Here is a 27,333-nt window from a genome sequence, read left to right on the forward strand (position 1 = left end):
GACCTTTTTAAGGGCACCATTAAATTAGTTTGAACATGTTTGTCCTTAGCTTTCCTTCTCAATTCAAAAGCGAAATTAGTGATCTTTAAGCACACCATGGAACTTGTCATTCGTAAGTGATGAGAAGCGCTATCACGGCACTCATTGGCCACAAACGCGGATTCAAATATTTGTCGGCGGATTGATTCTTGACGTGCTCAGACGTTCGAGTGACGCAGTGCTCGTGTCCGATACGTGATCGTGGTTTGGCCGACGTGCTTGGGCTTTGGGTAACCATCACAGTGAAAAGGTGGAGACCTGTCACAAGAAAAAATCAAATTGTCGGCTATATTAAATAAAATCGTACGGAAAAGGAGGGTTTTGGCTTTCTACCCCCGAAACTAGTTTTCTTTTGGAGTACTAGAGGAAATGCGATTAGTAAAATCCCAATTTACCCAGTCGAAACTTCGTTTCGTGGTCCCATTACGTCATCGTGTCGGCCATAAGGACCTTCGCACGTAATCTGGATTGGAGTCTCATAATGAATGGTCTCGTGTGATGGTTTTACGCTGCTCTAGTGACACTTCTAAATAACCCTGTCCGAATAGGTCCAGGATGGTGTACGTGTATGCAACCAGGGTTTCTGCAGGTTGAGGACACAGGGACAGGAATTATGCAACAGACACAGCGCACTTTCCCGCTGAGGCAAAAAGAAGCAGCAGTGCCTCAACTAATGCGAGAAAAGTGGCCTTCTCATGCTCGGGAACATGTTGAAGGACACCAAAGGCGTGTTCCTCCGAACAGTGTTGGATGCATGCACGACAGCATTCGGGCGTAGTCCCAACTGTTCGCCGACGTGCAAGCGCCGAAGAGCTTGGCCTAGCATTCAAAGTTCTCCTCACAGGTTAAGATTTCCGGCAGTACAGGGCTTGTAGATTTAGCCGCCGTCCCACCGCTGCCGCCGCTTGTAACAGGCCGAGGATTGTTTTAGTTGACTCTAATGTCGACTTGCAACTATAGTAAATCTGTAGTTGCAAGTCGAAAGCTGTGTCGTCTGTTTCGTCCTATTGTGTGCTTCTTTTGTTTTAAGTCAAGAAATCTCATTCACCGCATTCGAATGTTTATTGCACGCGCCACCTCTTTCCTTCGCGCTTTGTCTATATATATACATATATATATATATATATATATATATATATATATATATATATATATATATATATATATATATATATATATATATATATATATATAATATATGCTGTTGCGCTGCTTCTTGAACAAACGAAAATTTTTACTAACATCAGGTCTAAAGCGAATTACAAATATTCAGAGGAGTCTGAAACAAGTTTTTGATGTGGAAAGCGATAACTATATGCCATTTCAAGTAAACGTCTTTGTGGGTGAATAGCCGCTATACAAAAGCTGTGTTTTGAAGAGGTTCTGGCGATTCGCCTCATTAATTTTACACCAATTCACTCTATTAAAAGACCCTTTTAACACTGGAAGTAATTTTACAGATGTAAAAGCGGCGTAAAAATGATTTCTTAGTGGTGGCGCTCAAGACCGCAGAAGTCGTCAGGGCGCAGATGTGACGTGACAATTAGAAAAGTAATTACAAAAAATAACTAAAGAACTATTCAAACTACCTAAAGAATCACCTCAAAGGTTTGCGCACCGAAATCCAGTTGGAATGTTTTTCACTTAACAAGAGCTTACCGGAACTGCTAGGACCCAAGTATACTTGACCACAACGCCACTGACCAATACATGTCTTTGTTGCTGTGTAATTTCAAAAATTAAACGCAAGCTTTATCTTTAAATCTTGCTTTTCGCAAAACATGACGGCTTACAGCACGGATATAGCAGTATTAGCATATACTCAGTGCGACTATTTTTGAATGACGCTCAGGGATTGGACCCGAGCTTTGAGTGAGAACTCGCTTTGGACACGTGATAATCAAATGCTTAACAAGCTATCGGCTGTTGGCTGGTGTCAAATAGGTCCAATCACGACACCAGCAGAACCCATATTTTGTTTGGAATTCCACACGTGCTATGTGCTTGGCCGACACCAGCGTGTGGCCATGTTAAATATAGTCCGGAAGTGCGTAACGTTTTTTGGAATACATATACTCTTCTATAGTAAGACAGAAGTAAAGTATATAGATATATATTAATATATTCCAAAAGCTCCTCCTACTTCGCCAACTGCCACCAGCCAGTGTTCCTCCGCGTGACGCGAATTTAGCTCGCTACAATGGCGCACGTGGCGCGGACGTCACGTAAGATTTCTCATCGCGACTACAGCCTTCTCCTTTCGTTACTCGAGCCGCTTCACTGCCGTGACAGGTACGTAGTGGTGTTCATTTGGAACATTATGAACTCGTAGACTTCTTTAGCGCAGAACGCTCCAATAAGCTATTCTATTTCCTAAAGGGGTAGCAGGCCTACAAAAAGACACCTGAACGCAATTAAGATGCATGGTGACCACAAAACCTAATTTACTTTGGTGTTGGATGAGTATCGCTTTTGCCGGAATAAATTATCGTGCACAGGCCGACAATATATCATATCTAAGTGCATGTTAAAACATAAAGTAATGCGCATTTCTAGTTGCCTGGTATCCGTTTTTTTTTTTGTTTTTTTTTTAAGATATGCATACGAAAACGCCTATTGTTCCAACAATTGTGCGACCCAAAAGATTAACCGATATATATGACGGCTGAGTTTGAAGCTATCAGTGATAAGTCTTATTTGTAAACATGGTTCTTGTTAGCGCTTGAAATACTTCAGAATTATTGTATTTGCCACTGAAATCGGATGTGTATTTGATTAGTCACAGTGTTTAGACTCATCATGTTTAGCCCAGTCAAAAAGCTTTTGTTCAAGTCAAACAACAGATTAAAGAACTTCGAAAACAACGCACTGTTTAAAAGAATAATAAGAGGTTCGCGTTTTTGTTTATGCTAAGGTTGCAAGAAAAAAAACTAATAAGGTACATATTTTCGTTTTTAGTAGAAACAATTGCTCACTTTGTAACACGCAAAACCCATAGCAACCGGATATCGAACTATTCCTTCATTGCGAAAGTCGCATACGCAAGATGTCTCCTGTGGACATCACGTTTCGTCGAATTCCCGGGCGCTCTCCAACCTTCACCGCTATAGAAATTCGAGGAGAGCTGGGGAAGTTTCTGACACAAGACTACTATCTGAACGAGCACAGGCTAATGTCTATAAATACCCGCTTATATGCATGTATTGATTTCACGATGTTTGATTGTCGTCGTAGAGCGGGACGGAGCGTTTTTTCCTTTTCCATCGCGACAGTGATGTTGTAATATCTGCTCTAATCGCATTTCCCGTACATCTCGTTTTTCCAGCAGCGAAGGGGAAAGGTTAAACAGGGAAGGCGCGCAGCTCGCTGTAGCGAACATCCGCGCATCCTAGGGAAAGCGGGAAGCTGGCGCCATCTAACTTACTGCGATGGAACTGTAACGCTCATAATGGTTTCAACGTCTTCTCGGTTGATGGCGCTCGCCGCGTCGTTTCCCCGGCTTTCCTAGAGTTGACGACTCCAACGAAATCGCAACCGTCTGAATCACGGAACTAGATCTCTGTATATCCTCGAATCATCCCCGGATATCCGCAGTAAACTGGCGGACGCGGAAAACAATAAATCAGATTTGGCAGATTGCGGATCGAATGCGGATGCCAGGGGCTGCCGATGCGGATCGGATCCGGATATCCGCGGGTCCTGATCTATATTTTTGCCGAGGCGGCCCACAAACGTCTTCGACCGCGCAGTGTAGATTGAATAAGTTAGTGATACTATGAAGTGCATCATCGAATGTATCGCGGGAGTAAACTGCTCCCTTAGATAAAAGGTGCCAATCGGGAACAAATTCGTTCTTTACGTCATGAGAGATTTGATTCTCACCAAAGATAGCTTTAGAACGTTTAGTCTCACCAAAAATGTGGTCGTTTGAAATATATAGAACGCGGGACCGTCAGTCGTCCACGGAAGGTGTTTAATGTTTTGGAGGGAATGAGCGTGAAACGTTCTTTTGGCAAAGAAAACCAAAAAGGTACAAGCCACAAAACGTCGAAGCCACAAATTGTTGCTAAAACTGAAATCATTACTTGGCCCAGGACAAATTGCTAGTTGGTTTGAAGCATACTTACTGATAGAAAACGGTTTGTCAAAGTTAATGGTCAAAGTTCACCATTAACCACAGTTACTTTTAAAGTCCCACAGGGGTCCGTGCGAGCACACTTCTCTTTTCACATTATATTAACGACATAGTAGACAGAATTGATGTAAACATTATACTGTTCGCAGACGACTGCATATTTTACACCGAAGTCAAAACTCAGAACGACCAGCCTTTACTAGACAGTGCACTGCACGTGATCAGTGACTGGTGCTCTGATTGGCAAATGGTATTAAACGCAAAAAAGATACCCGTTTGCATGACAATCAGTAACAAAATAGTACCTTGAAATTTCTCTACCGTATTCACAACACTCTCTTTCAAAAATTCGAACAATAGAAATAACTGGAACTACACTTTCATCTGAGCCTTAGATGGGAAGCCCGCATAGACTTCATTACTGGGCGTTTTTAGATAAGATCAAACAACAATGTTTAGCGACTTTTTTTTAATTTTTTTTAATTTTGATGAAAAAATATATTTCGCTGGCTCCATGCAAAAAAAAAATCTGATTAAAAAAATCTCTTTGCGAAAATTATTTGTAAGTACCCCCTCTGCCACGTGTGAGTTTTCCGTATCGCGATGTTGGCATTTTGGGAGGCTTCCTTAAAAAAATAAATGGTATGGCTACGGGTCTAGAAATATCAAGGACATTTAAACAGACAGGACCCGGCATGACGTCAGCCTGAGTGAAGCCGGAAGAGGCGTTTAATCCCAGACTGCCTTGTGCACCCGTTCCGAGGCCGTGGGGTAGCGCACCGGCGGTTCGTCTGCTTTCTAATCTGCTCCGGCGTGTGCTTCACGAGGCTAGCTTTCGATGCGGTCGGCGTCCGCCGTGGGCGTCCACGATGCAGATGCTTTGCAGCGTGAGTGTTTATACTTAGTTACACATTATGTGCGGGCGAAGTCGGAACTGGAAACGCGAGCCCGTTGTTCTGTGCGCTCCTGGCTTGCATGCGCGCTCGTGCGATCTCCTGCTGCTGTTTATTAAAAAATGCGTTGCGCACCGCCAAGTCCTTCATGGTGCGTCGTCTTGAGCGTCTCAATTCTAGTCACTTACTTTCTGCTGGGCAACCAGGCGTTCGTTTATAATAATCTCATCCAATTCCGACCATACCGGTTTAAAAGTCTCCCGTTAAGCGCTGTTTCAAATAACGGTGGGTGCCACCATTCTTTCGGTGCACACAGTCGTGTTGCCACGGAAATGTCATGGTAACGCGGTTGTTTGCACCGAAATTAATGGCGGCGCCCACTCACTAGGCTTCCCATTGGTCAAGAAATGTTCGTTGCGGCTCGTGGCCACGCCTACTTCCGTTACACTTCGCTCTATGCATTGGGGATAAAGACGCCACCTCCTGCCCAATATAACCTCCTTCAGAAATATCTACTGACAAATTAGCAAAGAGAGGATTGACAAAAACTATTAATCACCGAGTATTTTGGTCACTATTTTGAGAAACAAGATCGAAAACACGGCACATCGCGCAATAACGCTCTGGATTAAAGATTTTTTTTTTCTCCGTATATCTAAAAGTTAAGGTCTTCAAACTTTGCCAGTGTGCTGCCATGTGTATAGTTAATATTCGGATGTGTCCTGGTTAGCGGGAAAAATTTACAAGAATTGCTCACACAGGGACATTTAACTCGATTTGCATTAGTTTGAAAATCACTTTAAAATAAGCATTTTTTATTTTATTTTTGCACTCTCCAAAATTGACATTTATAATATGTACTAACACGATCTGCAAAACCATAATGCCATATTTGTGTGGCTCTGAAGTTAGCGATAAATATGACCAAATTGACGCTAACGCGGTTGCCATAATATGGGCGAGCAGATACCCCTCTTCACAATTTCAATATTATTAAAAAGCGTAAAAATGCTACGGGGTGGTCAGGAAAGGACAAACTGACAGCACATAGGTGGACGGCGGTTTTTAAGGGAAATTTCCTAGTACATTTTTCATAACCGACACAAGAATGCCCATGGGTCGGATCGATCGAGAGGCGCCACCCTGTAACATGCTTCGCGGGGCCTGTTTCAACAGCCGGTGTGCACTGTCTCCATCTACGGGACGTAAGGGAAGGATCCGGAGCGACTTTTCAAACAGATAAGCCTACAACCTTGGCGGTAACATAAGATAGTAGGTGGGGTGCGGCAGAACCTGAACGTGCGCCGCCTTTAAACGCGAGTAGATCCGCCGCCGTAAAAAGTCGCACAGCGCAAAAACAAAAAAGAAAAAAAAAAGAAAGAAATAAAAAAAAAAAGAATTTTGATTGAATGAGAATGTTCGAAACTTAATTTATATAACCACGGTTTGGAGAATCGTGAAATCTAATTTGGGTATGCTCATGTGACCTACGTCAGTGATGTTGCAGCAAGCCACTTTAAGAACGAATACCAACCACACGAGCTGCAGAGCAACGAGTACACTTCAGCGAAGTGTATTGTTTCTCTAAGTGGACATGGCAAGCGTGCCTACGATGGAATCGGTGGTGGTGTCGAGCACCAAGCAACGCTGCACAAACTCCTACGGCCCACCACGTCGGTGATCAAAGTCTATTTCAGAGATGGTTGCCCCACTGAACACTAAGCTGCCCTACGTGAAACTAATCCACCGCCCGAAAGCTGACGTCAAAGCGTTCAGGGACATGAAAGCAAAGGAGTGCGACTCTGTTTCTGTTGTGCGTGGAATTCAGCCCTCTCACTTTAGCAGTGTACATGGTGAGACACTTCTCAACCACAGTTGTTTAAGCAAGAGCAGTAGACGCAGAAAAGATATATCTTTGATAGTAGTCTCCTATGGCTGCGAAAAGCAGATCGAGGTCGCGAGCTTGCGGTGCCACTGAGATGAAACGAACGGGTTCTCGCGGTCGCGCTGCGCAAATTGATTGGCCGCACCAGCGTGTCTATTCTTCGCTCGATAACGGTCTCTTCTACACAACGCTTGACGTTCACGTACCGTACAATCTCGACGTCGAATGTGTTCATCCTATCAAACAACCAACTTATTAATTTTCCCCATTGGCGCCTACACATCGACGATGTTGTCTCTCAGGAGCGTGTTTACGCTTTACGCCGTCCAGCAGCCGCTGATCGCTCCAGCCTATGCTTCTGCCCCACACTTGCGCGACTAGTCTTAGAGCGACGAGGGAACGGGCAACCAAAGAGGTGAAACAGCTGCTAGTAAGAAGCGCAATCACATGACTCCCGGCGCTGTCGTAACTGGCAGAACGCGGACACCTCAACTGAGACTATTGCGAACGAAATGGCGATCTTATCACTTATTTACTTGCCCTCTCCCGGCGCCAAAAACTCGTGCAATAAACTCACGCATGCACCGTTTGTTTTGAGATGGCAATACGACACTCGCTGAACACAACGAGTCCAGTAGAGCTGACGTTATCAAAGAATATCCGCATTCAGTGCATTTGAAACATAAGCGGATTCGAATGCCATAGCGCACATTATAAAATTTAATTGTGATTGCGTATAGATGGACGCAAAAATATATTCTCCTGCCTGGCTGATAGACGTTTACACAGATAACTAAGTTTTGTAGATCACCTACCATTTGAACAAAATATATCGTGCTAACATACCAGGCAAATCGACAGTATAGTGCAAACAATGTTGCGGTTTAGTTCAGCGCAAGCTTAATTTTTACAAATGCACATCCATAGGAATTTCGTGTAGGTTACTGTTTTGTACCTAGCTGCCGTTCAAAAAACTATGTTATGTTACATGTAACACTTATCTTACGCTACAACAACAACAAAAAAAAAATTATGGTTTTTTTCGCGTGCTAGACGATGAAAACGACATCTTTTCGTTCGCCATTTCACCTGACCAGCGCGCCATCTATAATTCGTTCGATTCGCCAGTACCTCGGAAAAGGGATACCGCGAATAAGAGGTTTCATATCTAATCCCAAGGTTCTACTGTGTCGGCGATGCCATTGATGTCTATTGTATTACTGTGAATAGCGAACCTATACGCTTGTCTTGGTAGGGTCGAGTGACACCACCGGCGGCCATTGCTTGGTACTACCAAATGCATTGAACACTATGGGAAAAAATATTAAAAAGTGAGCTCACTTTTAATATATTTTGAACGACCAAACTTCAACAAACTTTTCTACGAATGGCGGGAAATATTTGTTTTGTGATGTCAAGACTTTCCACGCTAAAGGTTTAGGGGAAAATACTTTACTATCCTCTGTTGACTTCTTCCGCGCGTCTCGCGAACAGCCGGTGGGAGCAACGCTGTCATACAAGCCGCAAGAAAGGTATATGCTTCAATGCCAATCTTAATTTAGATTGTTTTTTACGAAAGGTTCATATTGTGTTTGAGTCATAACTTTTGTTTTCAAATTGAAGCAGACAATGCATAATGACAAATATACTGTTCGCTAAAAAACTTCTTTCAAACAAACTCATAAAAAAAAAACTGCGTTCGTGCTGCCTGTTACTTTAAGCAAGAACAGAGGTTTTAAAGCATGACGTCAACGATTCGTAACAGCCGAGCAGACGAGTTCCGTCCACGACTGCAGACGGCAGATATTGACAAGTCATTTGTGTAATTTAATAACCTCCCCAACAGTTACTAACGACTGCAAATTCTGTACCACTATTTCTTCGAAACCTCATAAAAGTTTGTTTACACGACACTTCACACAATTTGAAAAATTGCATTTTTATTCATTCCTTTCATAGACTTGCATGTATTCCCTGGTGTTAAAAAATGGCGGCCGATGGTGCCACCGTCGGGCTGCCGATCTGCGATCCAGCCTGATATAATAGAGATCGATTGGTGAATCTTCGAACTATTACCAAACCTTGAAGAAGTTCCGCTCATGGAGCCCAAGAAGTTTGAATTTGGGGGAAAGAGATCTGATAATTTATTAAACAGCTTATTTTATTTTCATTGAGGCATTCACAATATCAATGTAGTATAAAAACAAACACGGGCAGTTTTATTGCTTCAGTTATTTTAATAATGTAAAATAAGGAAACAATGTATCTACTCACTGGGTATTGCACTTTTTTTTTCTCCAGTATAGCGTCACGTTGTGTTTAACTTTGCTGCATGCGCACTAAAGTCTCAATGTTCTCGCGCTTTTAGAAATCTTATTAGAACTTGAAAAAATGTCAGTCCTGGTTGAGCCCGACCCTCAGTAGGTTAGCTATATCCATACTTGACTGCCTTCAAAGTAGACAGATACAAGTGCTACTTGTGATTCAAACAATCCTGAATAAGTGTGGCATACAAAATCAAGAATTCACGTTGCATTGTGTTTACAAAAACATATTATAGTAGCGAGAAGAAATGCACTGGAAGCGCCTGCTGTCGGCGGTAAAAGCATTCTTTATTGGTAGCGTTATGAGTACTTTGCTCATTCATTTTCAGTCGTATAAATTATCGTGTCTTTCTAATAAAAGCAGCGCTCGCAATCGCGTTTAGAGCGTCTTTTAAACCTGCATAATTAAGGAAGAAATACTCCGGAAGCCGGGAGTCGTCGTAACTAAAACCAGTTATACCGATCCGTCAAAACATACAAACTGAAGTCGTTAGACGCCTTGCTTCGCACGCGGGAGGCATCATAATTGTATGCACCGCAAATCCGAGGGCTTATTTTTGGGAGGCTATTTATCCGAGGTCCCCAGGTCTGCGCTGCGCTCGGTTTGTTCCGATGTGGAGAGCACTGCAGTTTTTTCGCGGGATCATGGGCACAACCTTCCTTTGCGCGTTCGCAGGTGTCCGATTTCGGTCACCGTGAGAGCGGAGCGATGTTTAATATGTCTAATTTGTCTCGTGGAGTGAGCGAAGACAGCGTTTGTAGATGGATCGACTGCTAACGCGACCAAATAACGCAATTCGTCTGCAAAAGAACGCCATGCAGAGACAGAAACAAACCAAGAAAACACCGCACGTCGTCTGCTAACAGACGGGAAGAAAAAAAATCGTCTGTTATGAACCGCGCGCCACGGCGAACTGAGACCGGCTTAACGAGTTACTAAAACACTTAGTTTGGAACCTAACTCTTGAAGCCGCTCCCGCTTTCCGAGAGCAGACAAAATATGACAACCACCGCGCCCTCTAGCCACGAGTCAAAACATGAAAGTTGATTCCTACAGCTACTGCGAGATGGCGCCAGTGGCCGCTACGAGAGAAATGGCGGCGTTGCAGTTGCCTTTACTTCGGTTCTCGGGGAAGGGGGGGAAGGGAGGGGGGGAAGTAGCGATTTGCAAAGGTAAAATCAGGCGCTAATGGCTTCTTTCAAATGCGCCATATTACGGCGAGGTTCTGGGCTTCAAACTTCAACGTTTTAGAAGTCGTTTATATAACTAATGGAGCGTTAAGTTACAGGGATTTAATTAAATATTAAACATGGCAGGTTATAAAAGCCATTCCCTAAATCAATGGTGCGCTCAAAAAGTGATTCTCAGGATTGTGTGGTTTTCTCAAAATTGGGATATTGAAAGTCGCTTTAACTTTAGACGTGCATGAGGAGAGTAAAATCATACAATCTTTTTTCGGTATAAAATTTAGATTTTTCTGCGAACTGTTATGAGACATTTTCAATGATGGGATAGATGCTTCATTTGCGCCGAATTCCATTATGAAGAAAAGCCTGCTACATATGCGACAAAGCGTTCCATTTCTTCTTCTAAGAGTTGTGCCACATCTGCGCCATATAAGCTTTGAAAATTGCGCCATCCCGAATGCAGCATTACAAAAAAGAATGCAGCAAAGTAACAAATAAAAATATATTCTTATTTGTTGCCTCTAATATTCGGAGAAGTAAAAGAAAACAAAAACGGTACAAATATGTATTTCTAGGTCAGAGCACAACCCAAGGCCCGAAAATATACTATCACGAATACACATACTAAAAGCACAAGTAACAGGAACTTCGCTGTGTTTGATCGGTTTAGTCGATGAAAGATCACTTATTTGGAGAAGAACGAATGTCATGACATCTAACTTTGACGTTGCTAGGTTGGCCCTATCGGCTCGTAGCATCGGCTATGCTTCGAATCAAGGGGAAACAAAGTATATATATTTCTTGTCGATTGATTGATTGAAAACACGTTTATTGACCTTATATTGCGTGGAGCGCAATATAAGGTCAAACACGCTGGAAGGCTGATGCTCTGGCGGGTTGATCGCCGGCAACGTCCGAATTTCCAGGCGATGTCAGAAACCAAAAGTCGCGAGAAAACATTTGCGTAATAGTACGATGGCTACTACTAGGATAAGTGACAGCCAGGGTCTCGTGCTTCTGGTTAGAGCACTTTATCGTCGCGTCTGCCCCATTGAACTCCCCATATAAGAGCTTCCTACAAGTAAAAACATAATTTGAAGTGCCGACAGCGTGAAGGTGCAGGTTTTAGGAAGCGAAAGGCGGCGCCTCGCAGAAGACGCAACTGAATGACGCCATTTTGTTTCAGCGAACTGTGCTTTGTCATTTCTATTGGTGGCCGTTACTTTTAAAAAGAAGTATCGAGGGACTTCATGCCCCATGCCTCCGTGCCACCTCTTGCCAGCACGCGCGCCTCGAGTTTCATCGCTTTGCACCGTAGTGCTAGGAGTAGCGGCTAACAAGGGTGTGCGCTTGGGTTAGCACGGTATGCTAGGATATTATACTCAGTACTCTTACAGGTCTACCTTCTTTAGTCTTGATTGTAGGTTAGTCTGTAATTTTCAAACGCTGCGCCAAGAAATGGGGCCAAAGCGCGAGTCAATACTGAAATAAATACGGCAGGCAAGGTAGTTCTTGTGAAGGTGTCGACCGGAATAGCCGCGAACTTTTAATTCACTCTCGCTCGGACGTTGCTTAAGAGCAGAGTAACAATTAAAACACAAGGGTGGGTTTTCGTAATATTTGTTATTAGCCGTTTTTGTAGCCTATAATATTAGAGCCTTGATTTAATATAATCTGAACTTCGGGGGGGGGGGGGGGGGGGCATCTTAAATGGTAGAGATGTAAGCGGGAATACTGGTCTTCTTTGGCATAATATATAAAATATAATTACATTATACATAAACTACCCCTTGTAAACTTCGGAGGAGGAGATGTGTTATCCTCAACTCAAATGTTGCGGTATATTTCTATTTTGCATCGATTTTTAGTACCCATTGTAAATCGAACCTACTCTGACCAGATCCTTGTTAAAAGACAAAAGGCTCTGTCTTCCTTTTGCTCTTACCTATTCTTAATACAAGATGTAATAAGTGATATGCCCCAGTATCAAAGGGGTACCCTTAATCATTAGCAGGGTTCTACTCATTTAGCGATGCAATCACTTCCTTCAATTGTCAAGTGTAGGAATCTCCTCTAAACGCGTGAGGTGCCGCTCCAAGCAAATTTTTATTCATGTTACGGAAGCTGAGAAAACAAAAGGGGAATACCGCTTCCATAACTACATTTCGGAAGCTAGTGGTGTGCTAAAAAAGGCCTCTCAGAATTGTGCAGATTGTTTTGCTTAAACTCAGGATATTGAAACTCTTTTTAAATTTAGAGACGTACGACCAGGATATAATTATGCTTTATTTTTATTTTTTTACTTTTTGTGATGAAATGCAGATGTCTTTTCAATTCGTCTGCACCTGCAGTACGATTGATTTATTCCATTCCTGTTCATAGTTGCTTCCTGCTTCGTTGCTACAATGCTCGAATAACTTGCCAACACCTTCCATACTATCTGTTACAGTGATGTCTCGTTAATATGGACACTTCCGTTCCCGCGTCTATATTATGAGTTCTGCGTGATAACGAGACAAATACGTATGTATTTCCACAGTTTGTCCCCGAAAGTGGTGCCCATATAGCGGGGTATTCGTACTAACGGTGTCCATAGTAACGAGACATGACTGTATCGTATCGCTCTATACAATATAGCCACAGGGTGAAGCGAAGAAGTGCTCGCGGTACCAACACGAGCGTCGGGGACATCATTCGGAGCCTTTGGACTGAAAGGACACACACTGGACACAGTTGGACGTAGTATCGACCTGACAATAATGTCGAAAGATTAAAAATGATACTTGGTATCAGAAGTGGCCAGACCATGCAGCCCACTATACACATCGCCACAAGTAATCGCTTAGGAAACATCAGCCTCAAGAAATGGACCTACTCAAACCCCTAGACCCACTTCGCACGACATTTGGCGTAGGCCAGATTTGGAAATTGTTCAAGCAAAAGCTGGAGCTATACTTCACCGTGACGGAGCCGCACAGCAAGCCGTTAAGGGACGATGTGAAGACTGCGCTACTGTTAAACTTGGTGGGAGAAGACGCCCTCGAGGTCTTCAATAATTTCACTTTCGCCAAAAGGGGAAGCGCTGACAACTATGAGACCGTCGTAAACGAGTTGGACAAATAGTGGGACGCTCAAACTAACGAAATGTACGAGGGGTACAGGTTCCGGAAAAGGATCCAGGCAGCTGGAGAGGCCTTCGAGCAGTTCCTTCGATCCGTGAAGATACGAGCACGTTCATGTAACTTTGGAGGACTGACGGAGTTGATGATCCGCGACCAAGTTTCATCGGAATCAACGACGACCACCTAAGGGTGAAACTCCTGCGAGACAACCAACTTACGCTGGCTAAGGCAGAACAAATGGGCAAAACGTCCGAAGTAACAGCCCTTCAAAATGATGCCTGGGGGCGTAAAGAGGAACAGGTAGATCCCGTAAAGTTAAAGACGACAATGAAAGATCTACAAAAGAAATTCAAGTGTTCCAGATGCGGCCGGAAGCACAAGCCACGCAGCTCTCCCGCCTACGGGAAGAGCTGCAAGGCATGTCAAGCGAAAAACCATTTCGGAGCCTGCTGTAAAAAAAAAAAAAAAAAAAAGAGATAAAAAAAGCGGCTGAAGCCGTTGAATTGAAAGACAAAGACGACGACTTCAAGATTCTTGACGTACGAGTTGCCAACCTCAGGAGCCAGCGAGACTGAACTGTGAAGGCAGTCGTTGCCAGCGAAGAAGCGGTGCTAACATTTGTCACGGGATCCTAAGCGAACCCCCTTTTCTACTTGGTCTACAGGAAAATTCAGGCTAGGGCTCCTCTTCGCTGGAGCAATTCCATCTTGCGGTTCTACAGCGAAGGTGTGATCAAACACGTGGGTGTTAACAACCTACAATGATGCTGCAGCCTCGGTTTCTTCGTCAAAAAGAAAGGACGTCAGGCGCTATTTGGTCTGCAGGCAAGTGAAAGTCTTAGAATGGTCGTCCACAATGTGGACCCGTAACAACAAACAGCTCTGAGCAACTGCTGGAGGAATTTAGCGACCTGTTGGAAGGCACAGGGTGCGTGCAACGCCGATACAAGAAGGTGCTACGCGTCGTCGCAACCCCAGTTTTCCACGCAGCTCAACACGTGGCTCTGGCAATACGAGAACAGCTGCGCGACGAGCTGAAGAGAGTGAAGCAGGCTGCCATAATAACAAAACTCAATACGCCAACGGACTGGGTAAGTTCGCTCGTGATCGTCAAAGAAGAAAGCGGACATCTTAGAGTTTCCATGGATCCAAGAAGGATGAACACGTCCATTAAGGGGAGTACTATGAAACGCCGAGACGCCGAAGATATAGATACCGATTTATCAGGCGCGAAAGTGTTCACCTGGCTGTACGCCAAGGCTGACTTCCACCTAATCCCTCTTGACGAAGAAACATCGAGAATTTGTACGCTCGGTATTCCTTTTTGTATGGTACAGATTTCTAAGGCTGCCTTTTGGAACCTCGTCCGCATCAGAAGTATTTAAAACATTTTGAACAAGATGTTTTTACTTTCTTCCCGATGGTCACGTGTACGTTGATGATATCGGGTTCGGGGAACGTCCAGGATTCAGCATGACCAACGAGTAAAAGGTGTGCTTGAAGTCGCCATGCCAAGCAGGACTACCTTTTATCCAAAGAGGTGCAAAATCGGATTCTCGAAAATTTAATTTTTGGGCGGTACAATACCTCAGGAAGAAATAAAGGTACACCGCGAACATATTGAGTCTACGAAACGGATGCCGATTCCATCCGACAAACCATGCGTGCAGAGGCTGCTGGGTGTAGTTATTATTTTCCCAAGTACCTTATCTTGATGGCCGATAAATCGCCCCTGTTGCGAAGCTTGATTAAGCACGACGCTGTCTTTAAATGGACGCCTAACCACACAATAGAGTGACAAGGAATATACAAATGCCTAAGCAAAGAACCACTTCTTGAAATGTTTGATCTGCGTAAAGAAACAAAGGTAACGGCGGATGCAGCAATGAGTGGTCCGGAATCATCGCTTTCCCAGCGCCATGGCGATAACTGGCGTCCCGTGACGCACGCATTGCGGACGCTAACGTCAGCCGAGCACCGGTACTCGAAAATCAAAAAGGAGGATCTAGCTGTGAGCTTTGGGTGTCAAGAGTTTCACTGCTTCGTTTATTTTGCAAGATAATTTGGAAACAGATCATCGGCCATTGATTGCAATCGCTCAGAAGGCGATTGGAGAGATGCCGCCCAGATTGCAAAGCTTTTTTCTGCGGTTACCATAATGACTTCGGTAGGGAATATTTTTCAGGGAAACAGCTCCTTTTGACCGACATGCCCTCAAAGGCCACGCATGACAAGCACGGGGATGATACAGCAAGCAAGGGCGGACGAGGTCGAAGTGTACTCCGTGAGTATAGTAATAGTCTTTTTTCAGCGCTACCAGTGTGAAAAGCATTGCACATGAAACCGCTAAGGACCCGTACTCAAGCGACGTAATACAAAGTGTCTGCAACGGCATGGGAGTAGAAAAATAACTAAAGCCTTTTGAGGGCGAGCAATCAGTGGTGAAGGTTATGTTTTTGAAAGGCACGAACGTTTCGTACTTGAGGTCATGCAACCCGAGATGTTGACGAGAATTCAGCAAGGCCACATGGGTGCAAAGCGAGAGCCACGTAGATTCGTGTTTTGGCCAAGTATTAACGTATATGTTACATCTCTGATCAAACAGTGTGGGGTATGCAGACGCTACGCGTACATTCAGCCAAGGGGACCACTCATCTTGAGCCAAACGCCGGAATTTCCGCGGTAGGGTTGGTGTTGATCTGTTCCAGTGCGAAGGAAAACCATACTTAACGGCATCTGACACTCTTTCCAACTTTCCAAAAGTAGAGTAACTAATCGACACGTCGTCAAGCACAGTCATCGAGAAGGTGGGGGCCATATTTGCGGGATACGGCATCTTAGTCGAAGTATGCACTGACAGTGAACCCCAGTTCTCATGTCGAGAGTTCACCTTGTTTGCTCGCAATTTTGATCTTGAGACACATAACGTCAAGCCCGGAGTTCCCTCGATCAAACAGTTTATCAAAGAAAGGCGTGCACCTGGTGAAGCGGATCTTCAAGAAGACAAGAAGACCTGTGAAACTTTTGGCTGAGTTTGCTTAGCTATAGATCAACCCCACTAGAAGGCGGACGTTTGCCAGGGGAGCTGCTGCAAGGAGGGCGGCTGAGGTCAAGCCTTCTGGACTTCAGCGACCAGCCGGGTTTGAAGGTGCAAAAGCACGTCCAGACCGAGCATTCCAGAAGTACACTTCCGCCATTCGAAGATTGCCAGGTTTTCAGGGTCAAAACGAGGCTGTGGACAAAGAAGGCGAAAATCATCGCCAAGGCACACCCAAGGTGGTACCAAGTTTTAACCGAGGATGGTAGGGTTATTCAAAGTAACAGCCTACATCTACTACCGACAGGCGAGCCTTTGGTGCTGCGCACACCGCAAGGTGACCCCTCGGACGAGGAAGCTCATATAGACTTACCGTCGGTGGCGTCATCGGGCAATCAGGACGCTTTGGTGCCTTTAAGCAGGCGTTTGAACTCTCCTTCACGAAGATCCCAGCGGAAAACAAGTCCTCCTACGCGACTACACTATGACTGTAATTTCATCAAGTGCCTTAGTGTTTAGTTCGACGTGAGCGCGTTGGTGAAGTTAAATAAAAACAGAAAGAATAAACATAGGGACGGACAGAAGAGCACCTCTTTCGACTTTCAACACAAATAGCTTTATTAGGCACCGGCGCCTTAGTGTGTTTTCTTTTTTTAACTAACGTAATTGCAACGGGTTAAAAGTTTCTAATAAAGAAGGGGAATGTATTGTATTGCGCTATACAAGATAGCCACGCGGTGAAGCGAAGAATTGCTCGCGCAACCAACAAGAGCATCGGGGACATCGTTCAGAGCCTCTAGACTGAAAGAACACACACTGGACACGGCGGGACGTAGTATCGACCTGATAATGATGTCGTAAGATTGAAAATGATACTACGGAAGCTGCCAAAAAAACAAAGTGGAATGCCGCTCCATAAGTACATTTTGTAAGCCAATGGTGTTTTAAAAAGGGGCTTCTCAGAATCGGGCAGATTGGTTTTGTAAAACTCAGGATAATTAAACTCGCTTGAAATTGAAGGACGTACGACCAGGATATAATTATACTTTTATTCTTTTTTTTTTACTTTCTACGATGAAACAAAGATGTCTTTTCAGTTTGTCTGCTCCTGCAATACGACTGATTTATTCCATTTTTTTCTTAGTTGCTTCCTGCTTCGGTGCTACAATGCTCGAATAATTCGCCTACACCTTCAACACTATCTCCAACGCCTCCCTTCACAATTCGGCATCGGTTCCATAGGGACATAAGTATAAATTCGTGAACTTTTTATTGCGTCAATTACATGCTGCAGCACTGAGAGTGAAGATGTGTTTGCGACATCGTCTCGAAACGGTTTATTAAAGTACGTCACATCTTATCATTACAAAGGCCGGTCTTCCAAATTGAAAGCTATTTATAGAAAACAAAAATTATTTTGACAAATGAATGGAGAGATCATTAAATATGGCTGAAACCTTGATTTTGAATCGGGCTACGGCTTGTGTGACCTCGCCTTGTGGTTGCTTTTCCAATTGCATTTATCATTTTGAAATATTATGGTGCTACGTTTTAATAGAATAATTATTATAATTGCCATTCACCTGACGGAATTCCCTCTGCAGAAGCGTGTGCGCGCACTTCCCGCCGCGGGAATCACCAGGAAGAAATAATGGAATTACAGGTCGGTCCCTGAAATTATCCCACCATTTTGAAAAAAAAAAAAAACCTTGGCTTCGTTATCTCTACCTTTCCACGGCTTATCTTCTCCCGCGGTCTTTAAACGCCAGTACTTTAACAGAATCATACCAGGCTTCAATAACTGCAGCGTAAATACCTTCGTAACAGAGTATTAAGTGCTAGCTATTTAATCTTCCTCTATATATGCTCAAAACTTTGTGTATGCTTTGTAATATCAGCTCTATAAACCTCAGAATGACCCACTCCCATCCTGAACATTTACAACAAAAAGCTTTTTTTTTTTAATTCGTTAATATGGTTTTTCTTGCTACATCCCTATCAAAGGATTATCACGCGTCTTGATGGCTACTTCTAACATACCTTGCCTTAAATATTTCATTAACCTTAAGAAGAAGATGAAGGCGGTTTGTGGAGAATATCATGCTGGAATTCAAAGAAGACAGAAGTTTACTTATTGTTTTGGTGCTCGCCAAAGTAGCTATCACTGTACGTGCGTGAACGGGGGACCTGCTACTTACGTGATACTAATACAAGGGTACTTAAGCCCATTTAATTGCACATATGCACCCGCCAGAGTACTGAAAATGTTCAGCCTCCTTCACCTGACCGCAGTAGTGAGGCCACCATTGCTAGTCTAGCAAACATAGCTGTAAAAAAAGAAGCGGCAGAGAAAGTACAAATAGGGCCTCAAAGGATGAGGCTGTGCAGAGTACGGACGATTTGGTTCGGCAGCTGCTGAGGATGGTCCAACTTCTTCCGAGCCAGGTTGGTTCCCTGAAGATTGAATGCCCTGCGTGACCAGTTTGGTGTGCCTGGTGTGACTGTGGCTGGGTCATGTGTTTCATATCGTGCAAACTCTCCTTCCAGAGAAGTTCCGTAGCATAACAGTACGAAACACCGTAACTGAGTTACAGCATTTCCTGTTTGTCATTTTTTTTGTCTTTATCGAGGGTTGCCATGGAAGTCTTCAATAAGCTAGATGTACTATTCTTTTAGATGCCACAATCCAAGAAATAACATTACATGCGACATACCAAGCGCCGATGTCCCTGTGACTCATGTAACGTATCCCAACGTGACGTTAAAAAACGTGGCCGAACGGCGCTCTGTGAACGGGCCTTTAGATTAAATGGCCACTATTAGCGGCTATTTGTTTTGGTGACACCCACATATGGTTCCCTCTCTTGACGCAATGGCATTGTGAACAACAAGTTCAGTGGTGTTTGTAATTAGCATGGGGGAAGGTCTAAATCATTGCGCTCTGAAATCAACATTGTCAACGCCGTAAAAAATGAGTTTCCAAATGTCTCTTTGTCGCTGACGATGAGAAACCCTTCCGTGACGTCAGAGTCAGCATTCGGCCAATCGCAGAAGACCGACCAGAGCGACGCTTTTGATCGGGCACGTCGCCGATAGTCGCAAACATTAGAAGAACGGCACGAAATGACCTTCAACTGTCTTACCTTCAGCGCGAGCTTGGCGTTCGTTTAATCGTCTCGTGAGCTTGGAGCTTGCACGCGCAGCCAGAACGCAACGGAAGCGTTTGAGCCCGGCATGGATACTGGTCATTTTTAAGGAGATGCACTATCATTCTCATTCTGTCAGTGTCCATGCGGAGCTCAAGTTCGTCTGCTTCTCTCTCAGGGGTTGTGCTGATGTCAAAACGACGAGCTCTTATTGGCTCATTAATAAAAAAAAAAGAGGAAAGAGTTCGCAAGGCGTCTATAGCTTCGAGGTCTACATATCGTAGTTTCAATCAAATCCAATCAGAGCTCGGCGTCGTTCTGACATCATTGCCACTTCTGCGCAAGAAGCAGACGACTTTCTCTCCGTATAGTCCATACCACCCAGGAGACCAGGACCGTACATGACGTAATCGTTAGTGGTTTACCGTCCCAAGCCTAAGCGGTAAACACGATGAAGCTCAACGAGAGTACGCCGCGAACCGACAGACATGTGCGTTTGGCGTCGCTCGGTGCTAGCGTCACCCTCGTTCTTTGATGCTGCAAGACGCTTTGATCGCGACGCTGACGCGAGCTATATGTGACGTTTCTTAGATCCTCTCCCGATGACGCCATATAGGTGATATCACTATAGTCCAGAGTGCCAATACCGGAAACGTTTTTGTTTTATTGTTCGTTTTTCAGAAGTACTGCAGAAGCGCAAGTTTGAAAACGTCATGACCCTGGACAGGCTCTCGTGGGGCTACCGCAGAAACGCCAGACTCCGGGATTTCCTCAGTGACTACGACCTTGTGCGAACCCTAGTCGAGACTGTGAGCTGCGGCGGCAACCTTCTTGTCACCGTGGGTCCCACACACGACGGACGCATACCGCTGCTAGTCGAAGAGCGGCTCGTCACCCTGGGCCAGTGGCTAACTCTCCACGGGGACGCCGTGTTCGGGTCGAGACCCTGGGTCGCCCAGAACGACTCTGTGTCCGGAAATGTCTGGTTCGTAAACCGTTCGGGCAGTTATATATATATAAATTAAAGCTTCAAACTGAGTTTTTTCATCCCAGGCATCTGTCTGTCCGTTCGTTTCCAGCTAAATTTAGCGGAGAAATCGACATGGCGTTAACTGGTGTCAGGTGACACGTGCACCGATTCAGTTACCGCTCTAAATTTAATAAGCAAAGGGCTAGAGCCAAAGGGTTGCTCGCACGGAAATGAAAAGTAGCGCTACCATTCTCACCTTAAAAGTGACTAAAAGAGGTGGTGGCTGTAGGCGACCCCACTGAACCGGCTCATGGGCTCGACCGTCCGAGCGGACGTACTTGCACGTCGAATGGCTAGACTTCCTAACGGTCTTAGCGGGTCCAAAGAAACCGAAATTTAATTACGGACGCAAAAATGACGTTCAAAGCCTCGTAATCGTGCTTAGAAGACTGCGCATAAACGACCACGAATCCAAAATGGCAGCCAATACGCGAGCGCCGCGTTGATGCCACTGTGACACACGGTACGCGATAGCGTAAATCTACTCGGAATTGTTTCTGATATAATAAATGTGTTTTACTAGAACTACTATTATTATTTAGGAAAAGAATAACAATATGAGCTCTTAACTTTGAAACGACTGATTAATGTATGATAAACAAATCGTAGATATCGATACTTAAAACTGAAGCAAGTGTACACGCGAGCTTGTTTAAGATAGACGATATTGAGCAGTTAATTCCTCATTTTTCTTCCCGCGCCCTCTCCATACAATATTTCATGCATTTTAAAACTCTGGAAATAAAGGTCGCTCGAAAGGTGTGAGCGTATAGAAGTTCGAATTTAATAGGACTGCGTCATTAATAACTAGAGCAATACAAGTCAAAGACACAACATTCCTGCCCTTCTTAAAGTGTTGATGCTGGAGCGAGAGTGTGATATCCGATTTGGACATCGGTTATGTGTATAACACAATAAAAATAAGATACTCCTTTGATCTACCGCCTAGACCTCCCATTTGACAAAAAGCATTACGCCGGGGTCACACTGCTCTTACCCCCCCCCCCCCCCCCCTTCATACACAATACACTTTGCAAACACGAGTCACCGCAATATCCGTGGTTTGAATGCCGTGTGTCAAGTTATTTCCTTAAATTCATTGTCATGCGGCATTCGAAGCACTGATCTCGCGGTGTATAACGAGTTATCTCCTTAAATTCATTGTCATGCGGCATTCGAAGCACTGATCTCGCGGTGTATAACGAGTGTTTTTAAGGTTTTAATTACGGCTCCTTGTTTTCGGTGAATACCGAAAAGGAACCAAATAAACAGCCCCTAGGCAATCTTTGTTTTTGTGCTGTTTTTTTTTTTTTCAGATTCGGGAAATTCGGTGAAACACCAAGTTACAACCGTATACAAGTAAAAGAAAATAAAAAAAAAAAGCTAGAAGAGCCGAAATTTTAAACTGCAGTCTTATTTTGTTTTGCCCCGGAATAAAACCTGCATTTGAGTGTCCGCAAGGGTACTTCACTCTTCAGGAAACACACCCCATTCCTCTTATATTTCGTTCTGGGTTTCGGGAGATTTCTGATTATTCTTTTCGCGTAGATATGTGCTGAGGGTCGAGAAACCGTAGTAGTCCTCAAAATTTGTCATAATGAACCAATTTCACAGAGAAAATATTTGTACACTTTCTCCAGCTCTAGAGCGCCCGGACTGCTAGTCAGAGTGTTAAATAGGGATAAAAAAAAAGTACGATTCAGACCTAGAAACCTAATAACTGTAGAACATCTATAGTCCGCGGACTGCATTACGGTAAATACGAACGACTGTGGCAAAAAAACACCATCATTTTACTCTTTTTTCCCTCTAGTAACCGCGAATGTGTGCCTCCTCTGCAGGTACACGTCTTCCGAGATGCCCCCATCAGCTGCGTCGAACGGGTCCACTCCAAGGGCCGCAACACCGTCTGCACTCGAGACCGAGCCTCTGGTGCATGCCTTCCTACTAGAGTGGCCTTCCAGCGGCCTGCTGCGTCTCGGCTCGATATCGCTCAGCGACAATAGCCAGCTAAGCCTAGTCGGCGCGACGCAGAAGCTCAGCTGGAAGGCCGTGGGTGACATGGTCATCGTGAACCTGCCTACGCCGCCGGTCAACGTCGCCTCAAGAGTCGGTGTTTGGGTAGTGCGGATGAGCGGCGTACAGCCAAGACCCACGCGGCGCGTTAGTACGCGTCTAATTGGAATTCGAAAGAATACAGTGTAAATTATAAATGAAATTCCAGGTTTCTTGACATTGTCTTCTGAATTAAAGCGGCGATGAAAAGACTTCCTGCACTTTGCGTAAATACCACTTATAATGAACCTCCGGCGTTTATTAGCCATGAAACACCTGTCCGAATTTATCCCCGTGCAATTGTGCGCTCAAGAAAAATGTTTATAATCTTACACCCCTTGTCACATATAATACACCGTTAAACTTCAGTTTGACGTGCAGCGCACTGACATTAATCCAACGGTTCAATCTATGAGCCGCATTCAAATATCATCAGAGAAGGACTATGACAGCACTGCGACCTCCATACTGCATCATCCAGTTTTGCGGAGAGATTGAAAGAAAACGCTCGATTTTATTGTTGAACTTATACCGCAACGAAGAGGTATCCTGGTGAATCACGTTGCGTGAGAGTATGCTTGAATCCCCCTAGGAACAGTAAGCTCGAGTAAAGTGAAAAAGAAAAAAATAATATTCAAACATAATATTTCTGCCCTGCCACTTGAGCTGCAGCGATATGCGAGGTGCTGTACTTTTTGCTTCACTATAGTCCACACTGTTTCACACGGCTGGACACTGCTGCGCGCAGTGCCACTGCCACGTTTAAATATAGTGGACTAATTGACTACCGCTACATGTAGCGAACCTGGTTGTTGTGACATTAGGGAGTTTTAGAATAGCGCACGCTAAAGCCTTGCGTACGCAAAGAATAGCGTCGTCGCCACTGCGCATGCTCCGAACGCAAACCAGGTTTTGCGCTTTGCGTGCGCAATTTTAGCGTGCGCTATTTCTCGGAAACAGCGTGCGTACGCAAAGAGTTTTTGCGCTTCTCCAAGGAGGATTCGTGATGAGAAGTTGGCTAAAGCCAAGACGAGCAGAGTTGAAAAAATTGCCGGCTTCCAGGGTTATGTCGGCGGCTGCTTTGGCGGCGTCGTAAGTGCGACGTCGGCGGCATCCTCGCGACTGCAATTTTCAATACGGGACGACATTGTAATCGGTTTGACAGCGATCACCGGCAACTTGATGCTTGCGACGCGCGAACATTTCACGGCGAAGGAACGATGTGCGAAGGTCAGTACACGAGACCTCTCTTGCCGAGGCGACGCAAGCGGACACGACCGGTCAACCGCTCGCGTCGTGTTCTCATGTTTAAACAAATTAAAATGCTACTCTGGACCAAAAAACTCGTTTTCTTTTAAAGTTACATCATTCCATGTGTGAAATAAAAATTTGACTACCTTGGTGGCGTCGCAAGCGCGAGATGCTTAGGCTTTTGCGTCGCGGCGGAGAAACGCTGTTCTAAAACTCCCCTGCGTCGCGTGCGCTAATACAAGCGCTAAATTTAGCGCTAGCGTGCGCTAAAATTGAGTACGTTATTCTAAAACTCCCTATTAACTCTTCGGGACTTTTATGACATCCCGCGGCACTAAATTATCGATAAAGTTTGGGAATTCATATTGCCAAAATTTTAGCGGCGAATTGTGATGTTATAACCAGACACTTTGCCATCGCATTGTCACGTGACACCCTGCCGTGACGTCACACTAAATTTTCGCTAAATTTAACAGATACAAATCTCCGCCCTACCAAAAAAAACAAAAACAAAAGAAAAAACGAATAATGCTTTGCTTTCTGGAATACTGAACCGGAAATCTATCAAGATGCATTTGGATTTCAGGTTTTTGAGAATCATTCCTTCGGTTGCAACTTGGATTTGAGGTATCTAGAAACAAATTTCCAGTTCCATAACCCAGGCAGTGAAAAGTTATAGTGGGTTTTTCCTGTGGGACGATAAATCTGTAGGGTCAAACGTTTGACCACGTGATGCTGTAACGTCACGCCAAACTCAGTAGAGAATCTGTTCGTCTATATCTAGCTACATATCATGCAAGGAGTAAAGTTCCTGCGAAATTTAGTGGAAAGATCAGAAAGTTTAACTAGATCGCTCCGACTTGATACTCCTCTTCCTCCTTTCCTCGTATATCGTTTAGTTAACCGCTATCGTTATCGGGGGCATTGGAGATGCCCGGAACGGTATACTAAGACCATCTATTGTTCCGCCCTATCTAGCGGGGAGCCACGTAGAAGTTTTCTCGCTAAAGTTAGCGGATAAAGCTTGGCGCTATATTTACGGTCCGCGACGTTAACATGGACGGCCCTCATGACCAGGTGCGAGGTTTTGTCACCAATGGCTACCGTCGAAAAAGGTAACCCCTCATCTTTCTTGTGCATCAAGGGCTTTATTTTTCCTTCTAAGAGCCTGTCAGCAGGCGACATTAGTCAACATTTTCGGCGGCCATAAATCATTGCTTTATAATTTCGGCTGGATGGAGAGAGCCATCATTCGTAGCTTTATAATTAGGTCTGCACGGAAGAAGTGCAGAGAGGTTGCCACGAACGTAGACTTTGGCTAGCTCCTATAAAGGGGAGGGGGACGAAAGCCATGGTGATAAGGAAGAAAAATAGTGATAAAACTGCCAATGAGGGCGAATATGCTAGTGGAAATAACGTTCAAAGTCTCAAAAAAGTATATTCTACAAGGTGTCGGACAACAGCGTATTTGTGAGGAACTCTAGGCTGCAGACAGCCTTTTTAAGTATCCCTGTGGGAGTAAATGGTTCTACCACCTCGACCTGCTTAGGTTAGTTTTCGTGATAGCATTGGAAGACGAATGCATAGTGTTAAAAAAATAGATATTTATAAAATCATAAATGTGCACGGACCAAGTGGTCTAAACATGAAATTGTAAGGAATCGTTTAGAAAGGATTAAATAAAGTAGTCATAAATTGCTAACACAATCTAGTAATCAAAGCATTAATTTTTACTTCTTATAATTTTTAAATATATATTTCTTAGCCTTTTTAAATTTGTATTAGACATTTTTTTTAAACGCATCCTCGAAGTTTTTTTTTTGTATTTTTTTTTTTTTGCTACAAACAGAGTTGACTATACTCGGCGTCAAATAGTTTGTTCTACTTTGTCAAAACTAGCGTAGCTTATACAGTGCATCAAGGGATCATGAAACGATTTTTGTTTTGCGTTCGCTAAATACTACTTATACTCACTTCCTAACGTTTTTAAAGGGATACTGAACCAAGGAATTTGGTGTCCATAATAAGTGGCGCACGTTCTTTCCACGAGCCAGCAGCCGCCGGTGTGCGCGAGCACACGCAACAAAAATGACGTCACAGACCTCCATTCGTGGTTGAGATGACAGTGAAATGTATGGGCTTCGGACCAAAGGAGAATAAAGACAAGTTTTTCATCTACACAGTGGTGCCTGGTGTAAAAAGTAAGCGATGAATTGGTCTAACAAGCACGTAGCTTTCGCTTGTAGAGATGAAAAGCCTGTCTTTATTCTCCTTTAGTCCGAAGCCCATGCATTTCACTGTCATCTCAACCGCGAATGGAGGTCTGTGACGTCATTTTGGTTGCGTGTGCTCGCGCACACCGGCGGCTGCTGGCTCGTGGAAAGAACGTGCGCCACTTATTATGGGCACTAAATTCTTTGATTCAGTATCCCTTTAACTGCCAACAAATGCAATAGATTTACATTCTAGGAAATGGCAGTCGCCAAAAAATTTCGAGAAATATGACAATTGTCCGTCCCCTCAACTAGGAACCAGAACAAGCGACCACGTGTCCTGGTGCCTATCCTGTGCCACCAAAATTGAACACTGGGGTTTTAAAAGTGGAAAGTAGGGTCTGAGCTCCATGCAATGTTAGAGTTCGGCTATTCTGATCACCCCAGGGGTTAGACACGAGCCATTACCCTAGTGTCTTCAGAGGCATTGATTGGTACGAGCCTAAAGGCTCATTCACACCGCCCCATTTTCTTACGTTAAGTTACGTTATTCACCGAAACATTCGCGTCTCGAATGTCTCGTGCCGGACTCTCTCCTTGAACTGCTAGCCACGCTTAGCATGAAGCACATATGTCCTGGTGACTTGTACGTAAGCTCTCGTAACGTAACGCAGCGTAAGAAAACGGTGCAGTGTGAATCAGCCTTTAGCCGGCTGCTCACGTTGTTCTCGTGTCCAATCCATGAACCGCGCTCGACTGTAGCCAGGTGGGCAGTTTTGATTCCGCAATTACTTCATCAAGCTTTGCGAAGGCAAGACTGAAATAAATGGTGCCCTTCTATCCTTGCAATTTCACCGCCACAAAAGAAGCTACTGAATCGGTGGCGGTCTTTGCGAGCATACTTGGGTCCCAGACTATATACTCCTTCCACTCTTAAAGGGGCCCTGCAACCCTATTTAAGCGTCTACTTTTTTTTACGCTTTCCGCATCTCTTGTGGCTCGGGCAAGCACAGAGA

The 27,333-nt window shown here is 44.3% G+C and overlaps 1 protein-coding gene across 1 annotated transcript in view; it reads left to right on the forward strand.

Annotated features, from left to right (window-relative positions):
• The window catches only part of LOC8024008 (alpha-L-fucosidase-like), a gene marked incomplete at its 5' end in the record, with an annotated part of 68,505 nt that extends 45,474 nt beyond the window's left edge, over positions 1 to 23,031 (forward strand). Inside the window, 3 exons of the mRNA XM_040502406.1 lie at positions 20,450 to 20,753; positions 22,640 to 22,961; positions 23,023 to 23,031. Of these exons, the coding sequence (XP_040358340.1) occupies positions 20,450 to 20,753; positions 22,640 to 22,961; positions 23,023 to 23,031 (635 nt within the window). The remainder of the gene's footprint in view (positions 1 to 20,449; positions 20,754 to 22,639; positions 22,962 to 23,022) is intronic.
• Between the last annotated feature and the right edge of the window lie 4,302 nt (positions 23,032 to 27,333).

The sequence above is a fragment of the Ixodes scapularis genome, unplaced genomic scaffold, assembly GCF_016920785.2.
Source record: "Ixodes scapularis isolate PalLabHiFi unplaced genomic scaffold, ASM1692078v2 PGA_scaffold6__148_contigs__length_123643588, whole genome shotgun sequence".
Taxonomy (NCBI): Eukaryota; Metazoa; Arthropoda; class Arachnida; order Ixodida; family Ixodidae; genus Ixodes; species Ixodes scapularis.